Below are 21,113 nucleotides of genomic sequence, written 5' to 3'. Positions count from 1 at the left end.
TAAGGAAAGTGGAAAGAAACTTCCGATACCTGGGGATTCAGATCGCTAGGAGCTGGGGAACCTTGCACAGACTTAATCTGACACGGCTGGTAGAACAAATGGAGGAGGACTTCAAGAGGTGGGACATGCAGCCTCTATCGCTGGCGGGCAGGGTGCAAGCAATTAAGATGATGGTCCTCCCGAGGTTCTTATTTGTATTTCAATGTCTCCCTATATTAATTACCAGGACTTTTTTTAATAAAATAGATAGGCGCATCACGAGCTTCGTGTGGGCAGGGAAAGTTCCGAGAGTAAGGAGGGGGTTCCTTCAGCGCAGTAGGGACAGAGGAGGACTGGCACTACCGAACTTGGGAGATTACTATTGGGCCGCCAATGTGGCAATGATACGTAGATGGGTGATGGAGGGTGAGGGAGCGGCGTGGAAAAGACTGGAGAGAAAGTCCTGTAAAGGGACGAGTTTAGAGGCGCTGGTGACGGCGCCGCTACCGCTCTCACCTAAAAAGTATACCACGAACCCGGTGGTGGCGGCAACACTGAACATATGGGGACAGTGGAGGCGACAGAGAGGGGTGCGGGGAGCCCTGGTGGGGTCCCCTATCAGGAACAACCATAGGTTCGCCCCAGGAAGAATGGATGGAGGATTTCAGAGCTGGTACCAGTTGGGAATTAGGAAGGTGGGAGATTTATTCATAGATGGGACTTTTGCGAGCTTGGGAGCATTGGAGGAAAAGTATAAGTTACCCCGGGGAAATTTTTTGAGATATATGCAGGTGAGGGCGTTTACTAGACAACAGGTGAGGGAATTTCCGTTGCTCCCGACACAGGGGATACAGGACAGGGTGCTTTCAGGGGTGTGGGTCGGAGAGGGCAAGGTGTCAGAGATTTACAGAGAGATGAGGGAAGAGGGGGAGGAGTCGGTGGGAGAACTAAAGGGAAAGTGGGAAGAAGAATTAGGGGAGGAGATAGAGGAGGGTATGTGGGCTGATGCCCTAAGCAGGGTAAACTCCTCTTCCTCATGATTCAATTTAAGGTGCTACATAGAGCACACATAACGGGGGCAAGATTGAGCAGGTTCTTTGGAGTGGAGAACAAATGTGGGAGGTGTGGCGGGAGCCCGGCAAACCACGCACATATGTTTCGGGCGAGCCCGGCACTGGAAGGATATTGGAAGGGAGTGACGGGAGTGATTTCGCAGGTGGTGAAGGCCCGGGTCAAACCAAGCTGGGGGTTAGCTCTATTTGGAGTTGCGGAAGAGCCGGGAGTGCAGGAGGCGAAAGAGGCCGATGTCGTGGCCTTTGCGTCCCTAGTAGCCCGGCGCAGGATCCTACTCATGTGGAAGGAGGCGAAACCCCCCGGACTGGAGGCCTGGGTAAATGATATGGCGGGGTTTATTAAACTGGAGCAGATAAGGTTTGCCCTGAGAGGATCGGCTCAAGGGTTCACCAGGCGGTGGCAGCTATTTCTCGACTACCTAGGGGAACGTTAGAGGGGAGATAGATGACCAGCAGCAGCAGCCCAGGGGGAGGGGGGGGGGGGGGGGGGTTGGTTTAGTTTAGGTCAATAGATAATGGGGTTTTGTTACTTGTGTATTGTTAAAAAATTCTGCTTTGTTATTGTTTCGTTTGCTTTGTAAGAGGAAAAATGTTGTTTAGAAAAAATTTTCAATAAAATATATTTTTTAAAAAAAGGATGAGATTTCCAAATTCTTAGAAGTGCAGGGTCGGATTAGGACAAGTCAGCATGGATTTAGTAAGGGGAGGGCGTGCCTGACAAACCTGTTAGAGTTCTTTGAAGAGATAACAAATAGGTTAGACCAAGGAGAGCCAATGGATGTTATCTATCTTGACTTCCAAAAGGCCTTTGATAAGGTGCCTCACGGGAGGCTGCTGAGTAAAATAAGGGCCCATGGTATTCGAGGCAAGGTACTAACATGGATTGACGATTGGCTGTCAGGCAGAAGGCAGAGAGTTGGGATAAAAGGTTCTTTTTCGGAATGGCAACCGGTGACGAGTGGTGTCCCGCAGGGTTCAGTGTTGGGGCCACAGCTGTTCTCTTTATATATTAACGATCTAGATGACGGGACTGGGGGCATTCTGGCTAAGTTTGCCGATGATACAAAGATAGGTGGAGGGGCAGGTAGTATGGAGGAGGTGTGAAGGCTGCAGAAAGATTTAGACAGTTTAGGAGAGTGGTCCAAGAAATGGCTGATGAAATTCAATGTGGGCAAGTGCGAGGTCTTGCACTTTGGAAAAAAGAATAGAGGCATGGACTATTTTCTAAAAGGTGACAAAATTCATAATGCTGAAGTGCAAAGGGACTTGGGAGTCCTAGTCCAGGATTCTCTAAAGGTAGACTTGCAGGTTGAGTCCGCAATTAAGAAAGCAAATGCAATGTTGTCATTTATCTCAAGAGGCTTGGAATATAAAAGCAGGGATGTACTTCTGAAGCTTTATAAAGCATTAGTTAGGCCCCATTTAGAATACTGTGAGCAATTTTGGGCCCCACACCTCAGGAAGGACATACTGGCACTGGAGCGGGTCCAGCGGAGATTCACATGGATGATCCCAGGAATGGTAGGCCTAACATACGATGAACGTCTGAGGATCCTGGGATTATATTCATTGGAGTTTAGGAGGTTGAGGGGAGATCTAATAGAAACTTACAAGATAATGAATGGCGTAGATAGGGTGGACGTAGGGAAGTTGTTTCCATTAGCAGGGGAGACTAGGACCCGGGGGCACAGCCTTAGAATAAAAGGGAGTCACTTTAGAACAGAGATGAGGAGAAATTTCTTCAGCCGGAGAGTGGTGGGTCTGTGGAATTCATTGCCACAGAGGGCGGTGGAGGCCGGGACGTTGAGTGTCTTCAAGACAGAAGTTGATAAATTCTTGATTTCTCGAGGAATTAAGGGCTATGGAGAGAGAGCGGGTAAATGGAGTGGACTCGATGGGCCGAATGGCCTTACTTCCGCTCCTATGTCTTATGGTCTTATGGTTCTAGTGACAAATCTACCCAATAGATTTGGGGTCAAATACCCCTCCCACCCGGCTTACTCACTCTTCCAATTTCTTCCATCGGGCAGGAGATACAGAAGTCTGAGAACACGCACGAACAGACTCAAAAACAGCTTCTTCCCCGCTATTACCAGACTTCTAAATGACCCTCTTATGGATTGACTTCATTAACACTACACCCTGTATGCTTCATCCGATGTCGGTGCTTATGTAATTACATTGTATACCTTGTGTTGCCCTATTATGTATTTTGTTTTATTCCCTTTTCTTCCCATGTACTTAATGATCTGTTGAGCTGCTCGCAGAAAAATACTTTTCACTGTACCTCGGTACACGTGACAATAAACAAACAAACAAATCCAAATCAATAAGCCAGGAGACAAAGAAATCAGCATTCAGAACTACTCAGAATACGAATGCATGTGCATCTAAGTAGGAAATAATCAGGACCATCACCTGTGCAACCAAATTTTTGAAAAAATTAAAACAAATAAAACATACACAATGTGCATTAAGAAGTTCATAATCAATTGTGTGCATTTATACATTTGTAGAAATTAGTTTTGCAGCAGCTACCTCATGAAATTATGCCTTGGTGAGTAAATACACTTGGTGGTGTGACACTGATTCAGAGCTTGTTTGTGCTGAATGAACCTATCTAAATTAGATGTCCTAATGCCCCATGGATAATCATTAACTAACAAATGTGATCAACTTCATGCTTAATACGGTGTGAAACTGCTCTTGATAAAAACTGGGCAATAATGCCTGATTATTTGTGTATTAACAACAAACACAAAAAACCGCACATTTCAAAGCCCATTTTCCAATGGTTAAAGCTGCATGGCATTAATTACACAAAACAACCACAGGCATCCACTACGTGCCCTTTGTTAGAAAAGTAATTTCAAGCTCATATTGTGCATCCAGATCCCCTCAGTCACTATATACAGTCTACAAATATGGTCGATGGCATAAAGGGTTTTAGTTGTGTTGCCCGTTGATCCCCCTTGCATGCTCTCTTCGATCAAGAAGCATTGTATTGGAGCAGTTTGTTAAATTTGACTTGAATTGTGAACTACTGCAAGTCTCTATAACTAGAATTGAGATGATTGGTTGCATTTGTAGCCTTCTTAAAAGTTCAAAACATGTTTTTCAGTAAAAATTCCCCTTTTCACCTCATCCTTCCCAACCAAAGTCTTAGCAATGCTTCAATTCCAATCCAAAACAGTAGCTGCCAATGTTTGGCTATATCAGGATTACAGCCTGTTCTGACAAAGAAAATCCTTCAGAAATGTTATACTTAAAATTTGTAACTTTTGATTAAAACATTAATAAAATTATTATCAAAAACAAGCAGTGAAACTGAAAATTAAAAATAATTGGGTTAAAATCCTTTGCCTCTTTAGAGACTCTTTGGAGCTTTCCTTCAGCGAACCTCAGATAAAAAGTGCTGTCAGATTCAATTCTAAACAGATGAAAAATTGTGCAGTGGGTAATGAGACCTGCCGTTTAAAAAAAGCTTATCTGCTTTTTGCCAAAACTACTTTAAGACTGAGAAAATAATTACTCAATGTGCAACAGTAGGACATGATTTTCAAATCTCATTACTGCTTATTTATGTCCTTCCCTATTAACTATGATGTGGAGATGCCGGCGTTGGACTGGGGTGAGCACAGTAAGAAGTCTTACAACACCAGGTTAAAGTCCAACAGGTTTGTTTCGAATCACTAGCTTTCGAAGCACTTCTCCTTCCTCAGGTGAATGAGGAAGGAGCAGTGCTCTGAAAGCTGGTGATTCGAAACAAACCTGTTGGACTTTAACCTGGTGTTGTAAGACTTCTTACTATCCTATTAACTATCGTAGCTGGAAAATACAATTAAATATTTTGCATCCCGATATGCTGGAGATAGAGTAACATTATCAGCAGTCTATGTGTAGTATTATTATTGGTGTCTGCTCCTGTTGACGGTGGGATATTTTGCCTTTGTTAAGGTGTGAGAATATCAAACCTTGTTAAGAAAAACAGGTTCAGAGAAGACTTACCAACATGAACGTTGTTCTTAAAGGCTGCATTAGGAAGATGAAAAACAAGATGGCGGCTAAATTTATGATGAGTACTGGAGTCCAAGTTCAGGATGTCTTTCAATGAACAGTTTATGTTGTATATTTCTTCCAATTTTTGACAAACATACTGAATAAAAAAGTTAAACTCTGCTGTTAATGCTTGATCACAATCACACAAGTCCTTCTACAAAGATACAAATTTTATGCTTAAAAGTGATTGTAGGCTTTCACCACACTGCATTATTTTAACTGTACCATCTTTTTGATTGAAATGTTATAGAATGCGCAATCTTAAATCTTGCTTTACAATACGAAGTCTTACAACACCAGGTTAAAGTCCAACAGGTTTGTTTTGATGTCACTAGCTTTCGGAGCGCTGCTCCTTCCTCAGGTGAATGAAGAGGTCCGGCAAACATGGTAAGCCACATCATTGCTTTACAATGTTCTAGCAAAATCAATTAAATCATATTTACTAAAGAATGTGTAGAATATTTGAGTGCCTGCGTCTATATTTGGGGTTAAAGTTCCATGGTAACCAGCAATCCTCTTTTATCTTCAGCAATTGTTCTTTTCTTGTTAGCAAGTCACTAGCTAGGAGGACATCGCTGTTCCTAATGCAATATCCACACGTGCCCATTTTCTAACAATAGTCAGCCGACAGTAATCAGAAGCAGGAAACCTGGCTAACCTTCATCCCACTAGCCCAGGGACACGAAGACTGATGGCAGTTCCACTTCTCCTGCTGAGCGAAATCTGTTAACTTGAAACTTTTGTGGTCTATCTGGTTAAGAAACTCACAAAACCCACTAAGTAAAGAGCTCTTTAATTGATATCCTTAAAAACGTTTTAAAAAAATCATATTATCTGGTACGCCTCTCCTCATATTGCAGGAGTGAGCATTGAAATTGGTACAGGAACAAAAAATGGGAGGGCTAGGGAGATTGAAACTGAGCCAACAACGTGGAATGGACTGGAAAACAGCATAGTGGAAGCTAAAATATTTGAATCATTCAAGAAACAGTACGATGCTTCAATGAGGAAAATGCAAGGTTGTTGGACAACTAAACTATGATAGGCTGATTGGCCTTACTAATTTCTAGTCACATTACAATCTTGTGAATTAGTCAGTCCAGGGGAGGCACTTTTGTGCAGGGCAAAAAAATAAGAAACAGATAGCAAAGTTTTTTGCCACGTGATAGCTGAGCAGGGAACATTCCCCAGTGACAATCTCTCATAAACAGTGGATACCGGAGAACATGAAGATAAGTTTAATCTTTAAAACTATTCACACTAATGTTTAAAGGCTTTCTGTTGATCATGCATTCTCTGCTCTCTTCCACACAATCTTATATACAAGAGAATCCTGAGGCGAAATGAAAGAACCACAAAGGACCATTCAAAAGTTTTTTTAAAACAACATTATATTAGTATTTGTTCGCAAACAAACAGTCAATTACTGTTATTAATTCAATTGGATTTATGATCAAAATCACAATTCCATGCTCTGTGACCACGGCGCACTATCGTCACTCATCATTTTCAACTTTTCTGTCCCATTTGACAGTAAGCTACAGCACCTCGTTCCAGAACCTTTGCTTCGTTGTCAAACTGAGTGGGACTGTATTTGTTTAATTCTACACTGGTCTATCTAATGCATACCAAATTACCTCCAGTAAAGACTCCTCGCCTACCCCCATGCCACTACATCTGAAGTTTCTCAAGCATCAATTCTTGGGCCATTGCTCTTCCTCAACTACATGCTGATCTTCAACAACATCGTTCAAAGATAAGAAATCAGATTCCACATGAACACTGATGACACTTGATTCTAGCTTCCTTCTGCCTCTGCATTGTCAAATTGTTGTTTGACACCTCGTCATGGATGAGTTAAGGCTGGGATATCTTTGGCTCCTGCTCTGCCCTGTAACTTCCCTTTCCATCAATTATATCTCTTTTGTACAATTTCAAGTTAAATCAAACTGTTTGCAACTGTGGCATCCTATTTAACACTGATTTGAGCTACTTGACCCCATTATTTCTCCATCTGAAAGACTACCGAACATCACTCTGCTCACCACCACCTTCACAAGGGAAATTAGGGATGGGAACAAATATTGGCTTTGCCAGCCATAGGATAGTATTTTTAAAACTGTCCATCTCTCCCTGCCACAGACTATCTATTGCCAAAATCTTTATTCATTTGTTGGCCTTTGTTAGCTCCAGACTCAAATACTGCAATGCCCACCTAGTATGCCTCCCATCCTCCAGCCTTCACAAACTTCAGCTCATCTAACGTTTTGCTGCCCGTATGGTAACCTCCATTAAGTCCCATTTACTCATTACCTCTATGTCCAAATGACTTACATTGGCTCCCAGTTCCCCAACGTCTCAAACTTTAAGTTTTCACCTTCACTTCAAAATCCCTATGTGGCCTCGCATATTCTTATTTCTGTAGCTTGTTCCAATCCTACAACACCCTGAGAACTTTCAGTTTAATAAATCTCTCTGCTTCACTGATTCCCTCACCTTTTTAAGATCCTCTTGAAAACCCATCTCTTTGACCAAGAACCTTCATGATTCTCATCTGATTACATCACTGAGTTATCTTGGGATGTTTTGCTGTATTAATGTCACTACATAATTGCAAGTTCTTTTTAATCCAGTGAAAGTGATCCAAACTAAATAAAGCATGACAGAAAGAAAACCAAGATCAAAGACAAAAATAAACAAATATACCATCAGCACCTGAATTAACTCTACCACCATCCGTTTCCCATCACATTCTGGATTTGTTTGTTTAATGAATTCCAAGTCGAAATACAAATGGCAGACAGATCCTTCTGGAATTACTTCATAGCAATGCATTAACGATTTTCGGTATTTCCTGGAAAACAACCATGAAACATTGGAAACTAGGAGTATTCTGGATGTGCACTGAATTCATAACCAGCTTAGAATATCTAACAGAGGTTCACTCTATCTGCAGGTTGGAGAGCAAGTAGGACTTGTTATGTCTTATGAATTTGAGGGTTATAACCTTTTTAAAAATTCAGTACAAAATTTAGATATCAGACTGTACTTCAACACTAAAAGTCTCATTATAAAGTTTTTGTCAAAAGACAAAAACAGGTTACACACAGCCAGTTTGGATCATATCAGCAATTTTGTTCGTCTGGGCCAATCTAGCTGCTCAGGAAGCAGCTTAGCCCTTTCAAACCCTAAATATTACATGTATGTGTGATTATCAGCACCCTATTAATGACATGGTTATATTGTACCTACGAAATGAAAAACAGTTCCCTACAAAGAAACATGAATAATCACGTGCATAATGTGGATAGAGCTTCTGATCATCAAAAGAATAACTGCTTCAGGAAGTACTTTTTCTGAGTTTCTACTCAAATTAATTTGCAAATCACTTGATGCAAAATCTGCCATGAACCAGTGCAAGTTGGCAATGTTTAAAAATGTAATTATTTTTCATTTCGTTTCCCAAATGTTTCCTTGAGATATTGAAGAGTGAAGTTCTGTTTGATTAATACAGCTGAAAATGGTTTATCACAAAAAAATAATTTTTAGTCACAGTGCTAATCTACCATCTGTGAATAATAAACTTTACATTACTGAATACGACTTTACAAAACTATTTTTAGTTAGATTGCGCTCCAATAGTAAGTTTCTTGGTAAATAAAAAATAATCTTATTCAAAACCTTTCAAAATACACCCATTTATGCTCTTGCACCTAAAAGATCCAGTTTAATTTTAGAACTGCCTTGAAGATCCGCAAACAAGTCCAGCAAGTGCCAACTCCTATTGGTGATTAGAACTGAAAAGAGACATGTTACCAAGGCTTGCCATCTTGCACTCATCAGGACAAACTTGCAAACCAATCAGCACGATAGTTTGAAATTTGTCATTCTTGTGTTTGTTCTGATGAGTGCAAGATGAAAAACTTTGGCAACATTCAAAATTCAAGTTCTGTATTACCAAGCAACTATTGGTGATTAATTCTTCTTGGGGCCGATGGTAGTTTTGTGGTTAGAGCCTGATTCTCGACCGATCTTTTTTTAAACTCCAGAGTAAGTTTTAGGTTATTCACAGCTGCTTTGAGTGGACTGTGCTTTTAAAATTCCACACATTTTTGCACCAATTATGCAGATTTCTGGTGAACTGTGTCGCACAAAGCAGTGCTCGTACCACCCCTCCCCCACCCATGTGAAACTGCAGTTGGGTCAGGCAGCAGGACAGATACCCATAGAATTTTACAGATGCCCCCCACCTGTGGAGAAGCAGTACTCAAGGCCCCACATGTAAAGCTTAAACTTCCCCGTTGAAATTCACCTGAAATAATCATTGTTCGGAATATTAGCGGGATATGGTCACTTACTGATAGTAAAACCATAGCTCAGTGTATGTTGTGACAAGATAAATTCGTTGTCCTTGCAGAGTGTTCTTCTTCTCATTTTCGTTCTCCAAAGCAAATACATGAACATCCTATAATGAAAACGTTGAAATTAAAATGGATACAGCTTAAGCATTAATTCCTATTTATCTGCCATGCTTATTTAAGGTTTTCAACTCTTTTATCTTCTGGCTGCTGGGAAGCTCTGTTTGAAATCTGGGCTATTTTTTTTTTTTTACAGGGATATATACTCCTTTTTAGCATTCCTCATTTCCTCCTTTTCCTCAGACTCTTAGTGAAAGTTTCAGCCCTTGGTCGGGGCAAACTCAGAAGGAGCTATGTGATGCTACTGCGTGCATCCCGGCCTTGGCGATATCGGCTCTGATACGGGCGAAGGACTGTTGTGCCACGGCCGCCAAGGGAAAGTGTGTGGACTATATGAGTGGGCGGGCCTTGTCCGCATAGTTTGGGGACCCACTGGGCGTAGTATGAGAAGAACCCCAGGCAGCGTTTGAGAGCCTTGGGGCAGTGGGAGCACCATGAGGGGGCGCATGCGGTCGGGATCGGGCCCAAGAACTCCGTTCTGGACCACATAGCCAAGTATGGCTAAGCGGGTCGTGCTAAACACGCACTTCTCCTTGTTGCAGGTGAGGTTGAGGAGAGTGGCGGTGTGGAGAAATTTGGCAAGTTTGGCATCGTGGTCCTGCTAGTCATGGCCGCAGATGGTGACGTTGTCTAGGTACGGGAAGGTGGCCCGCAAACCGTACCAGTCGACCATTCGGTCCATCTCCCTTTGGAAGACCGAGACCCCATTAGTGATGCCGAAGGGAACCCTGAGGGAGTGATTGAGACGACCGTCCGCCTCGAAAGCAGTGTATGGACGGTCCGATTTATGAATGGGGAGCTGGTTGTAGGCGGATTTGAGGTCTACCATTTAGAAGACCCGGTACTGTGCAATCTGATTGACCATATCAGATATGCGTGGGATGGGGTACGCGTCGAGCTGCGTGTACCGATTGATGGTCTAGCTGTAGTCCACGGCCATTTTGTGTTTCTCCCCAGTTTTAACGAGTACCACTTGGGCTCTCCAGGGGCTGTTGCTGGCCTCGATGATGCCTTCCCGAAGCAGCCGCTGGACCTCGGACCTGATGAAGGTCCTGTCCTGGGTGCTGTACCGTCAGCTCCTGGTGGCGACGGGTTTGCAATCCGGGGTTAGATTTGCGAAGAGAGAAGGCGGATTGACCTTTAGGGTCTCGAGGCCGCACACAGTGAGGGGTGGTAGGGGCCCGCCGAATTTCAGGGTTAGGCTCTGGAGATTGCACTGGAAGCCCAGGTCTATCAGTAGAGCAGCGCAGAGGTTAGGGAGGACGTAGAGGCGGAAGCCGCTGAATTCTACGCCCTGGACCGTGAGTGTGACCGTACAGTACCCCCCGGATCGCAACGGAATGGGATCCGGAGGCCAGGGAGATTCTTTGGTTGTGGGATGTACCGCGAGGGAGCAGCGCCTTACCGTATCCGGGTGTGTGAAGCATTCGGTGCTCCCAGAGTCCAGCAGGCAAGAGGTCACGTGGCCGTTGATTTTCACGCTGGTCGATGCGGTGGCCAGGTTGTGCGGTCACTGAGGCGAGTCGTGGTCGGTCGTCGCTGGCGTCGGATGATGGGTAGCCTGGTCCTGGAATGCTGTCAGTGTCCATGCCCCTTAGGGGAGACAAGGTGGCGGCGCTTGAAGATCCTGCGGGCGACAAAATGGCGGCGCCCATGGGCCGCATGTTGCGGAGGTTGGACAAGATGGCGGCGTCCATGGGCCGCACGTGGACTGAGGGGGAGAAGATGGCGGCGCCCACTGGCCGCACATGGTCCGGGGAGATGAAGATGGCGGCGCCCATTGTGTGTAGGCTAGGGAGGTGGGGGCGATAGCGGTGACTGCGCGGGCCTGGCACACCGCGGCGAAGTGCCCCTTTTTGCCGCAAGCCTTGCAAAGGGCCGCACGGGCTGGGCAGCGTGCTGGAGCGGTGGCGCAGGCGCACTGGCTGGGTAAGGCCCCCGCTGGGGCGGCCGTCTGTGGGGTCCACAATGCATAGGAGGGGTGGGCCGCGTGGCTGGGGGGGTAGGCCTGACTGTTGCGCGAGGCGACCATCATAGAGAGTGCTAGCTTTTTTGTCTCAGCTAGATCGAGCGTGGCCCCTTCTAACAGTCTTTGGCGTATGAGGTCCGACCCAATCCCCGTAACGAACGCGTCCCGCATAGGGAGGTTCGAATGTTCAGTGGCCGTAACGGCCTGACAGTCACAGTCCCGGACGAGTGAGATTAGGACCCGCCAGAAGTCTTCTATGGACTCACCAGGGAGTTGAGAGCGAGTGGCGAGTACGTGCCTGGCAAACAGCGTGTTCGTCTTCTGTGCGTAGTTTTCTTTGAGAAGCTCCATGGCGTCGGCGTAGGTCGGGGCGTCCTGGATCAGCGGAAACACGTTGGAGCTCAACCTTGAGTACAGGATCTGTATCTTCTGAGCCTCCGGAACAGGGGTGGTCGCTGAGTTGATATACACCTCGAAGCAAGCTAGCCAGTGATTAAAGTCCTTTTTGGCGTCGCTTGATTGCGGATCCAGCTGCAGGCGATCTGGCTTGACACGGAGGTCCATCTTTTAGAAAATCTTAGAGCAATAAATTGATGCACGATCAATTGAACAAAGACTAGAGTTGGATCCAACTGAGGCTTTATTGCTCTAAGATGTGTGGCCTCCCACAGCAGCTGGCGAAATGGCTGCTGAATGGAGGACACGCATATTTATACTCCGCCTACTGGGCGGAGCCAGCAGGCAGGGACTACCGGCGAACCCGTAGTACAGTTCCTACCTTACATCACCTAATAAAGGTGTAACAGTGGTTTACCACACCATGCATAGAAATTTGCTCCGCAGTGCGCCATTTACCTGGCTCCATCCCTTCCCTGGGCAATGGGGGCTGGAAGGGGGTTGCTACATGGCTGCCCACCCACAAGAGGCAGGTAGCCAATTCAACCAGTTAACAGCCGAGAAAGTTCTATTGTCAAAGGCCGACTAGAGATTCCAATCGACTTTCAGGTCCCCAGAGACACTTAAATATAGGGGCCAGGATTCTCCGAAATCCCAGCCGTCGTCAACACTTGGCCGGGATTTCGGAGAATCCCGGCCCCTATATCTAAGGATAGACTCACACTCTATTGATTTCACATACCCATCATCTGACCGGAAGTTTGCCTCTTTTGCTTTACCTGCTGCTATTTGTAAGGCTGATAGTGTTGTGTTGGGCGTATGAGCTGGGGAAAGAGGACATTTGAACCAGCGCTCTCCTATTATTTAGTCCCATTCGCTGACAATTTAAACACATTGTGTCCCCGCAGCTCTCAACTTATTTTTTTAAGGAAGGTTTTGTTTCAAATAATTCTTCTGAGATTTTCCAGATAGTTTTTTATTCCCATTTTGACTCCCTAAAACAAAAAATGATAATTACCTGACATAAATAATTTTGTTTTTAATCTGTCCTTGATCATTTGACTAAAGTCTTTCAACATAAAGACCTGCCAAAAACTATCAACCATCAAGCTGTAAGTAAAAATACCTAAATGTTAAAGAAACTGAAGAGGTTTAGGTCATTGGTTACAGAAGACAGCTTTGATTGCAACACAAGTATAGGAATTAAGGCACCAATAATCAGAAAATTAAGGTTCTAGTGTTATTTCAACAGCTGATCGGAGACTAGAATATCAATAAATGCGTGTGTAGCTCCTCAGGAAATCTCAAAGTACTTAGCAGCCATCAGGTATTTTTGAAATGTAGTCACTTTTGGAATGTAAAGTGAATACAGCAACCAATTTTCTCACAACAAACAGCAAACAGATAAATTGCAAGATAATCTGTTTTTAATTACATTGGTTGAGGAATGAATATTGGCAAAGACACCAAGAAATCAATTCCCTTCTTTGAAAGGTGGTATGAGTTGTTTTACAAACATCGGAGAAGGTAGACAGAGCCTCAGTTTAACGTCTCGTGCAAAGGTTTTCCACCCCATTTCCACCTGCCCCTACTTTGATCAGTGCAAGAAAAGTGTCACTTCTAGAAATACCAGCAGTTCACTGAATATCTGTTTTCTTCCTGAAAGTCCTTTTGTTATTCAGAGTAACACATCTCAATTCAGGTTTGAGAAACATAGCAAAATAGTTTACTTTACCGCCTTATAGCTCTTGGAAAAATTAAAGGCTTGATGCTGGCGATGAAACAACTTCCAAATTGATGATGGTTGCCATGGCTTTGAAAGTTGAGGTTTGTAAGTCGGGTTGATGGGGTGCTTTTGATAACTGCTAGCCAAAATTTCAACGTCCTTTAACCTTTTCTGCCAGTTCTTCTTCATAGTCTAGGGAAATGTAAAGACATTAGTTGAAGCTCTCTAAACTTTACAAGAAAACCCAACAAACATCGCTTCTTGATCTCAAGTGGGGAGGCATGGTAAACTAAAGGGAAAGAGCAAGGCAATGGTACAGGGTGGTAACATGGGTAATGTCAGGAAGGAACAGAGCATACAAAGGTAAGAGTGCATCAGCAGATAAGGCTCGAGTTACAAAAATAGTAAAAAGATAGAACTAAAGGCTCCGAATCTGAATGTGCGTAGCATTCATAACAAAACGGATGAATTGTCAGCACAAGTAGAAATACATTTTTGTGATCTGATAGCCATTATAGAGTCCAGGGGCAAAATTCTCCGGAAACGGCGCGATGTCCGTCGACTGGCGCCCAAAACGGCGCAAATCAGACGGGCATCGCGCCGCCCCAAAGGTGCGGAATGCGCCGCATCTTTGGGGGCCGAGCCCCAACCTTGAGGGGCTAGGTCGGCGCCGGACGAATTTTCGCCCCGCCAGCTGGCGGAAAAGGCATTTGGTGCCCCGCCAGCTGGTGCGGAAATGACATCTCCGGGCGGCGCATGCGCGGGAGCGTCAGCGGCCGCTGACGGCATTCCCGCGCATGCGCAGTGGAGGGAGTCTCTTCTGCCTCCGCCATGGTGGAGACCGTGGCAGAGGCGGAAGGGAAAGAGTGCCTCCACGGCACAGGCCCGCCCGCGGATCGGTGGGCCCCGATCGCGGGCCAGGCCACCGTGGGGGCACCCCCCGGGGCCAGATCGCCCCACCCCCCCCCCAGGACCCCGGAGCCCGCCCGCGCCGCCTTGTCCCGCCGGTAAGGTAGGCGGTTTAATTTACGCCGGCGGGACAGGCATTTTAGCGGCGGGACTTCGGCCCATTTGGGCCGGAAAATCGAGCGGGGGGCCCCGCCAACCGGCGCGGCGCGATTCCCGCCCCCGCCGAATATCCAGTGCCGGAGACTTCGGCAACCGGCAGGGGCGGGATTCACGCCAGCCCCCAGCGATTCTCCGACCCGGCAGGGGGTCGGAGAATCTCGCCCATGGTTGCAAGATGATCAAGGCTGGAACCTGAATATTCAAGAGTGCTTGACATTTCGGAAGGACAGGAAGCTAGAAAAAGCTTTGTTAATTAAGGATGATATTAGTATAAAAGTGAGAGATTACTTTAGTTCTAAAGATCAAAATGGATAAACTGTTTAGGTGCAGATAATAAGTAGCAAAGGTAAGCAGTCACTTATAGGAGTAGTTTATAGGTGCCCTAACAGTAACTATACTATAGGACAGAGTATTCAGGAAGAAATAATGGGTGGGGCGGGGGGGGGGGGGGGGAAATGGTGCTGTAAGAAAGGTACAACAAGGGGTGATTTTAATCTACGTATAGATTGGCAAAGGTAGCCTTGATAATGGGTTCATTTTGTTTTCAGGACAATTTCTTGGAGCAGCATGTTTTAGAGCCATACAAATTCTAGACTATGCTATTCCTGATAATGTGCAATGGGACAGGATTAATTAATGACCTGAAGCATCTAGATAGCAACGATCGTAACATTAATGAATTTTGCATTCAGCTTCAGGGTGAGAATTGTGTGTCTAAGACATAAAAACAATTTCAAGGGTATGAATACAAAGCTGGCTAAAGTGAGCTGGGAAATTAGATTAAGGGTTTGCACAATAGAGATGCAGTGGTGAACATTAAAGGAGCTATTTCATAACATTCAACAAAGACACATTTCAGACAGAAAGAAATACTGAAGGAGAAGGAGGCACCATCCTTGGCTAACTAAACAAGTTAAATATAGTTCAAAATTGTAAAAGGAAGTGTATAAGTCTGCAAATAGAAGATTGAATAGAATTTAAAAGCAAAAAATGACTAAAGAATAAAAGGAGAAAATTGCATAGGAGAGAAAAATGGTTAGAAGTATCAAAATAGAAAGGGCGGAATTCTCCAGCCCCCTATTCCAGTCGCCCCCCCCCCCCCCCCCCCCAGCACAGCGGGAGAACCTCATCATTGGTCACCGGCGGGATCTTCTAGTCCTGTGAAAGTCAATGGCAATTTGCATGGTTCACCCATCCCGCTGGGAAACCCACAGCATGAGCCAACTTCATTGGGACCGGAAGATGCTTCCGATGGGAAGGACCAAAAAACCCTGCCCTAAGAATTTCTACAAATATTTAAACAGGAAAGGATTAACTAAAGTGAGCAGAGAGTGTATATGGAGAACTACATTTTTTTTTAATAGAAAATTTAGAGTACCCAATTATTATTATTTTCCAATTAAGGGGCAATTTAGCGTGACCAATCCACCTAACCTGCACATCTTTGGGTTGTGAAGGTGAAAGCCACGTAGACATGGGAAGAATGTGCAAATTCCATACGGACAATGTCCTAGGGCGGGGATTCGAACCCGGGTCCTCAGCGCCGCGGTCCCAGTGCTAAGCACTGCACCACATGCCGCCCCTGGGGAGCAACGTTAAAAAAAGTGGGTATCGCTGGCAGGGCCAGCATTTTTTGCCCATCCCTAGTTTCTCTTGAGAAGGTGGTGGTGAGCTGCCTTCTTGAACTCCTGCAGTCCAAGAGGTGTAGTAGGTACACCCACAGTGCTGTTAGGGAAGGAAGTCCAGGATTTTGACCCAGCGATAATAAAGGAACGACAATATATTTGGAACCTTGGTGAGTTCCTGCAATGAATTTTGTAGATTGTACACACTGTTGCCACTGTTTTTCAGTGTTGGAGGATTGAATGTTTATGGAAGGGATATCAATAAAATGGGCTACTTTGTCCTAGATGATGTCAAGCTTCTGGGAGTGTCATTGGAGCTCCACTCATCCAGGCAAGTGGAGAGTAATAAGGGAATATGTGTTGAACAGATATTTTTTGTCTGCCTTCATTATAAAAGACACAAATAACATCCCAGAAATAATTATAAATCAAGAGGTGGAAGGGAAGGATGCAGTTAAAACAATTACAATCACCAGAGAAAGGGTACTGATTCTGGGAAGGTCCCATCAGATTGTAACTCCTCTATTTGAGAGAGACAGAGGCCAGTTAGCCGAATATTTGTTTAGGAAAAAATGTTGCAATCTATTATTAAGGTTACAGCAAGGCACGTTGAAAAGCATTGTCCAATCAGACAGTCAACATAGTTTTGTGTTTGCCTAATCTGTCAGAGTTCATTGAGGAAGTAACAAGAATTTTTTTTTTTCATATTATTTGAGATTTTCCATTTTTAAACAAAATTTCACCTCAAACAAAAGCAGAAAGGTAGCTAGCTATAGGTATCAATGTACAGCAGGTACAACAGAAAACAATCATTACAGAATTAAGAACAAATAAATCCGGATGAATCTGGGACAAAATCCCCAACATGTTCCTTCCATGGAGAAATGACCTGCCTGCACCCAAACAGGATGCCAGCAACATTTTAGACCTACGAATGAAGAAAACAATACCCCAAGAACAATACCCCAGTGCTAAGGGGAAAACAATTAACTCTAACAAGACAATTTAAACACTTCTCAAGATCCAGATCGAGACAGGCAGCCATCCTAACCTTCATGGAGGCAAACTGGCAAAGACAAAAACAGAGAGAGGTCCAAACCATAATACTCAGCCTAGGGTTTCCCATAGAAGTAGTAAAAAGAGAGCAAGATCAGGGCAGCACGGTGGCACAGTGGGTTAGCCCTGCTGCCTCATGGCGCCGAGGTCCCAGGTTCGATCCCGGCTCTGGGTCACTGTCCGTGTGGAGTTTGCACATACTCTCCGTGTTTGCGTGGGTTTCACCCCCACAACCCAAACATGTGCAGGCTAGGTGGATTGGCCACGTTAAATTGCCCCTTAATTGGAAAAAATTAATTGGGCACACTAAATTTTTTTTTTTTTAAAATAGATCCATATCTGAGAGTCCATGACACCAAGGTTCACCATCCAACACCACCTCTGCCCCACTAAGTGGATAGTCAAAAACAGAGATCCACATCAGGATCTCAACTAATTAGTGAATACCTAGTTTGGGTATCACTACAAATTTAATCAGTTTGCGTTCAAATTTTGAAAACAAAAATGAATTTGCATTTATATAGAACCTTCTAGATTTTCAGGAAATCCCAGATCATTTTATAGCCAATGCATTACTTTTGAAGTACAGACACTATTCCGGTTATGTAGGCAAACACAACAGGAAAATTGTGTGTGCACACAATCTCACAAACTATAATGAGATAAGCAGCCAGCAAACTTGTTTTCAGCCAGGTAAATGTTGGGCAAGGCACAGTAACTCACAAATTTGATTTACAAACCATTCCTGGGAACCTCCAATGGGATGTCCTTGCTCTGACAGAAACCCTCAACACATTCTTATTTTAAGTTTTACCTTTAATTATAAATAGTTTAGTTACGCCATCAGGACGGGATGTTCCACTATTTAGGTAACATAAAATCATACAAGGGCATTTAGAGATGGGCAATAAATGCTGAAAACACCAACAATGCCCAAATCTCCTGAATGAAAGAAAACCTGAATGTCCCTCAGGGGAGGCAGTAGCACAATGGTATTGTCACTGGACTAGTCATCCAGAGACCCAGGATAATGCTCTGGGGTGCTGTTTTCGAATCTTACCATGGCAGATGGTGAAATTTGAATTCAACAGAAATCTGGAATTAGAATTAATGATGACCATTGTCGTTAAAACCAATCTGGTTCACTAATGTCCTTCAGGATAGGAAGTCTGCCACCCTTACCCGGTCTGGCCTACATGTGATGCCACACAGCGATGTGGTTGACTCTTAACTGCCCCCCACTGAAATGGCACTCAGTCCAGGGGCAATATAGGGATGGGCAACAAATGTTGGCCCAGCCGGCGACGTCCACATCCCAAGGACTAATAAAAAAATGTATTTCATGACTGCAGCATGAGTTTTTAAAAACAAATTTAGAGTACCCAATTATTTTCTTCCCAATTAATTGGCCAATCCACCTACCCCGCACATCTTTTTAGGTAGTGGGGGTGAGACCCGCGCAGACATGGGGAGAATGTGCAAACTTTACATGGACAATGACCTGGGGCAGGGATCGAATTCAGGTCCTCGGCACCATGAGGCAGCAGTGCCAACCACTACGCCACCATGCCGCCCCATGCAACATGATCCATGTAGAAAACCTGAATATGATGGCTAATTTGAGGAACATAGAACATATAGTCCAGAAGGAGGCCATTCGGCCCATCGAGTCTGCATCGAACCACTATCCCCATAACCCAATAACCCCTCCAACCTTTTTGGACAATAAGAGCAATTTAGCATGGCCTGTGGGAGGAAACCGGAGAAAACCCACGCAGACACGGGAAGAACGTGCAGACTCCGCACAGACAGCATCTCATCTTCCAATTAAGGTCTTCCGGACTTAACATTGAGTTCAACAACTTCAGACTGTGAACTCTCTCCTCCACCTTTTATTTCTATCAATTTATCTTCATTTCTTCCATAGATCTGTTTTCCCTCACCATTAATTCCCCCCAGTTGGGTTCCCGATTGTCCTTTGACACACTGTTCACCTTTGTTACATAGGTACATAGAAGCTAGGAGCAGTAGGAGGCCTTTTGGCCCTTCGAGCCTGCTCCGCCATTCATCACGATTATGGCTGATCATCCAACTCAATAGCCTAATGCTGCTTTCTCCTCTTTGCCTTTGATCCAATTCTCCCCAAGTGCTATATACAGCCGCCCCTTGAATATATTCAAAGTTTTAGCATCAACTACTTCCTGTGGTAATGAATTCCACAGGCTCCCCACTGTTTGTGTGAAGAAATGTCTCACCTCTGTCTGAAATGGTTTACCCTGAATCCTCAGACTGTGACCCGTGGATCTGGACACACCCATCATTGGTAACATCTTCCCTGCATCTACCCTGTCCAGTCCTGTTAGAATTTTATGTCTCTATGAGATGCCCCCTCATTCTTCTGAACCCCAGCGAGAACAATCCCAACCTAGTCAATCTATCCTCATATGACAGTCCCACCATCCCTGCAATCAGTCTGGTTAACCTTTGCTGCACTCCCTTGACAGCAAGAACATCCTTCCTCAGAGTAGGAGGCCAAAACTGCACACAATACTCCAAGTGTAGCCTCACCAAGGCCCTGTACAATTGCAGCAACACATTCCTGCTTCTATACTCGAAACCTCTTGCAAGGAAGGCCAACATACCATTAGCCTTCTTTACCGCCTGCTGCACCTGCATGTTTACCTTCAGCGAATCGTGCACAAGGACACCCAGGTTGCACTGCACACTCCCCTCTCCCAACCTACAACCATTCAGGTAGTAATCTGCCTTCCTGTTTTTGCTTCCAAAATGAATAACCTGATACTTATCCAAATTATACTGTATCTGCTATTGGTTTGCCGACTCGCCCAACCTGTCCAGATAGGGAGCGCGATTCTCCTAAATGGAGACTAAGTGTTCACACCGCCGTGAACGCCGTCGCGTTTGGCGACGGCGCGAAACGGGCACAACTGATTATGGGGGCCAGCATGGCACTGGAGCAGTTAACGCCACTCCAGCCTCCGTGCCAAATAGGCGCCGCACCAACCCGCGCATGCGTGGGAGACTTCTTCAGCGCGCCAGCCCCAACGCAACATGGCGTGGGGGTTCAGGGGCCGGCCGCGCAACAAAGTAGGCCTGGGGGGTGGGGGGGGGCGGTGGAAAGAGGCCGGCCCGCCAATTGGTGGGCTCCGATTGCGGGCCGGACCCCATCGGAGCTCCACCCTCCCCCGGGGACGGAGCCCCACCCTCCCCCGGGGACGGAGCCCCCCCCCCCCCCCCCGGGGACGGAGCCCCCCCCACAGGCCACCCCCGACCCTTCGTGCAGAGTTACCGCCGGCATGGACCAGGGGCGAACGGCGTCGGCGGGACTCTGCCGTTTCCGCGCAGCCGCTTGACCCATCCGGGCCGGAGAATCGGCAGCCCGGCCGCAGACATCGGCCCGCGAAACTCGCTGGCGCAAATGGAGCCGATTCTCCGCACCTCGGAGAATCGCGCGCCAGCGTCGGGGCGGTGTGGCATAGTTGCGGCGATTCTCCGGCCCGGCATGGGGCTCGGAGAATCGCTCCCAGGGGCTGTTCACAGTAACTTCATTGAAGTTTACGTGTGACAATAAGCGATTATTATCTTGCTGTAGGATCCCTGCATCCTCGTCACAGTTCACCCTCCCACCCAACTTGGTATCGTCTGCAAACTGTGAGATGTTAC

At 45.5% G+C, this 21,113-nt stretch overlaps 1 protein-coding gene across 6 annotated transcripts in view; it reads right to left on the bottom strand.

Moving 5' to 3' along the window:
* Window positions 1–21,113, bottom strand: part of primpol (primase and polymerase (DNA-directed)) — a 74,654-nt gene that overhangs the window by 51,260 nt on the left and 2,281 nt on the right. For 5 of the 6 annotated variants that reach the window (XM_072515867.1, XM_072515869.1, XM_072515871.1 and 2 more), the window contains exons 2-5: window positions 13,690–13,872; window positions 9,470–9,576; window positions 7,827–7,965; window positions 5,061–5,208 (exon numbers count right to left, since the gene is read on the bottom strand). In XM_072515867.1, coding sequence (XP_072371968.1) covers window positions 5,061–5,208; window positions 7,827–7,965; window positions 9,470–9,576; window positions 13,690–13,869 — 574 coding nt within the window. In that variant the 5' untranslated portion in view covers window positions 13,870–13,872. Of the gene's footprint in view, window positions 1–5,060; window positions 5,209–7,826; window positions 7,966–9,469; window positions 9,577–10,994; window positions 12,530–13,689; window positions 13,873–21,113 lie in introns of those variants that run through there. The other variant, XM_072515870.1, reaches the window with a different exon arrangement.

This window comes from Scyliorhinus torazame, chromosome 9 (assembly GCF_047496885.1).
Source record: "Scyliorhinus torazame isolate Kashiwa2021f chromosome 9, sScyTor2.1, whole genome shotgun sequence".
Classification (NCBI taxonomy): Eukaryota; Metazoa; Chordata; class Chondrichthyes; order Carcharhiniformes; family Scyliorhinidae; genus Scyliorhinus; species Scyliorhinus torazame.
Note: the sequence above shows the minus strand (reverse complement) of the source record. Positions and strands in the feature narration are given on the sequence as shown.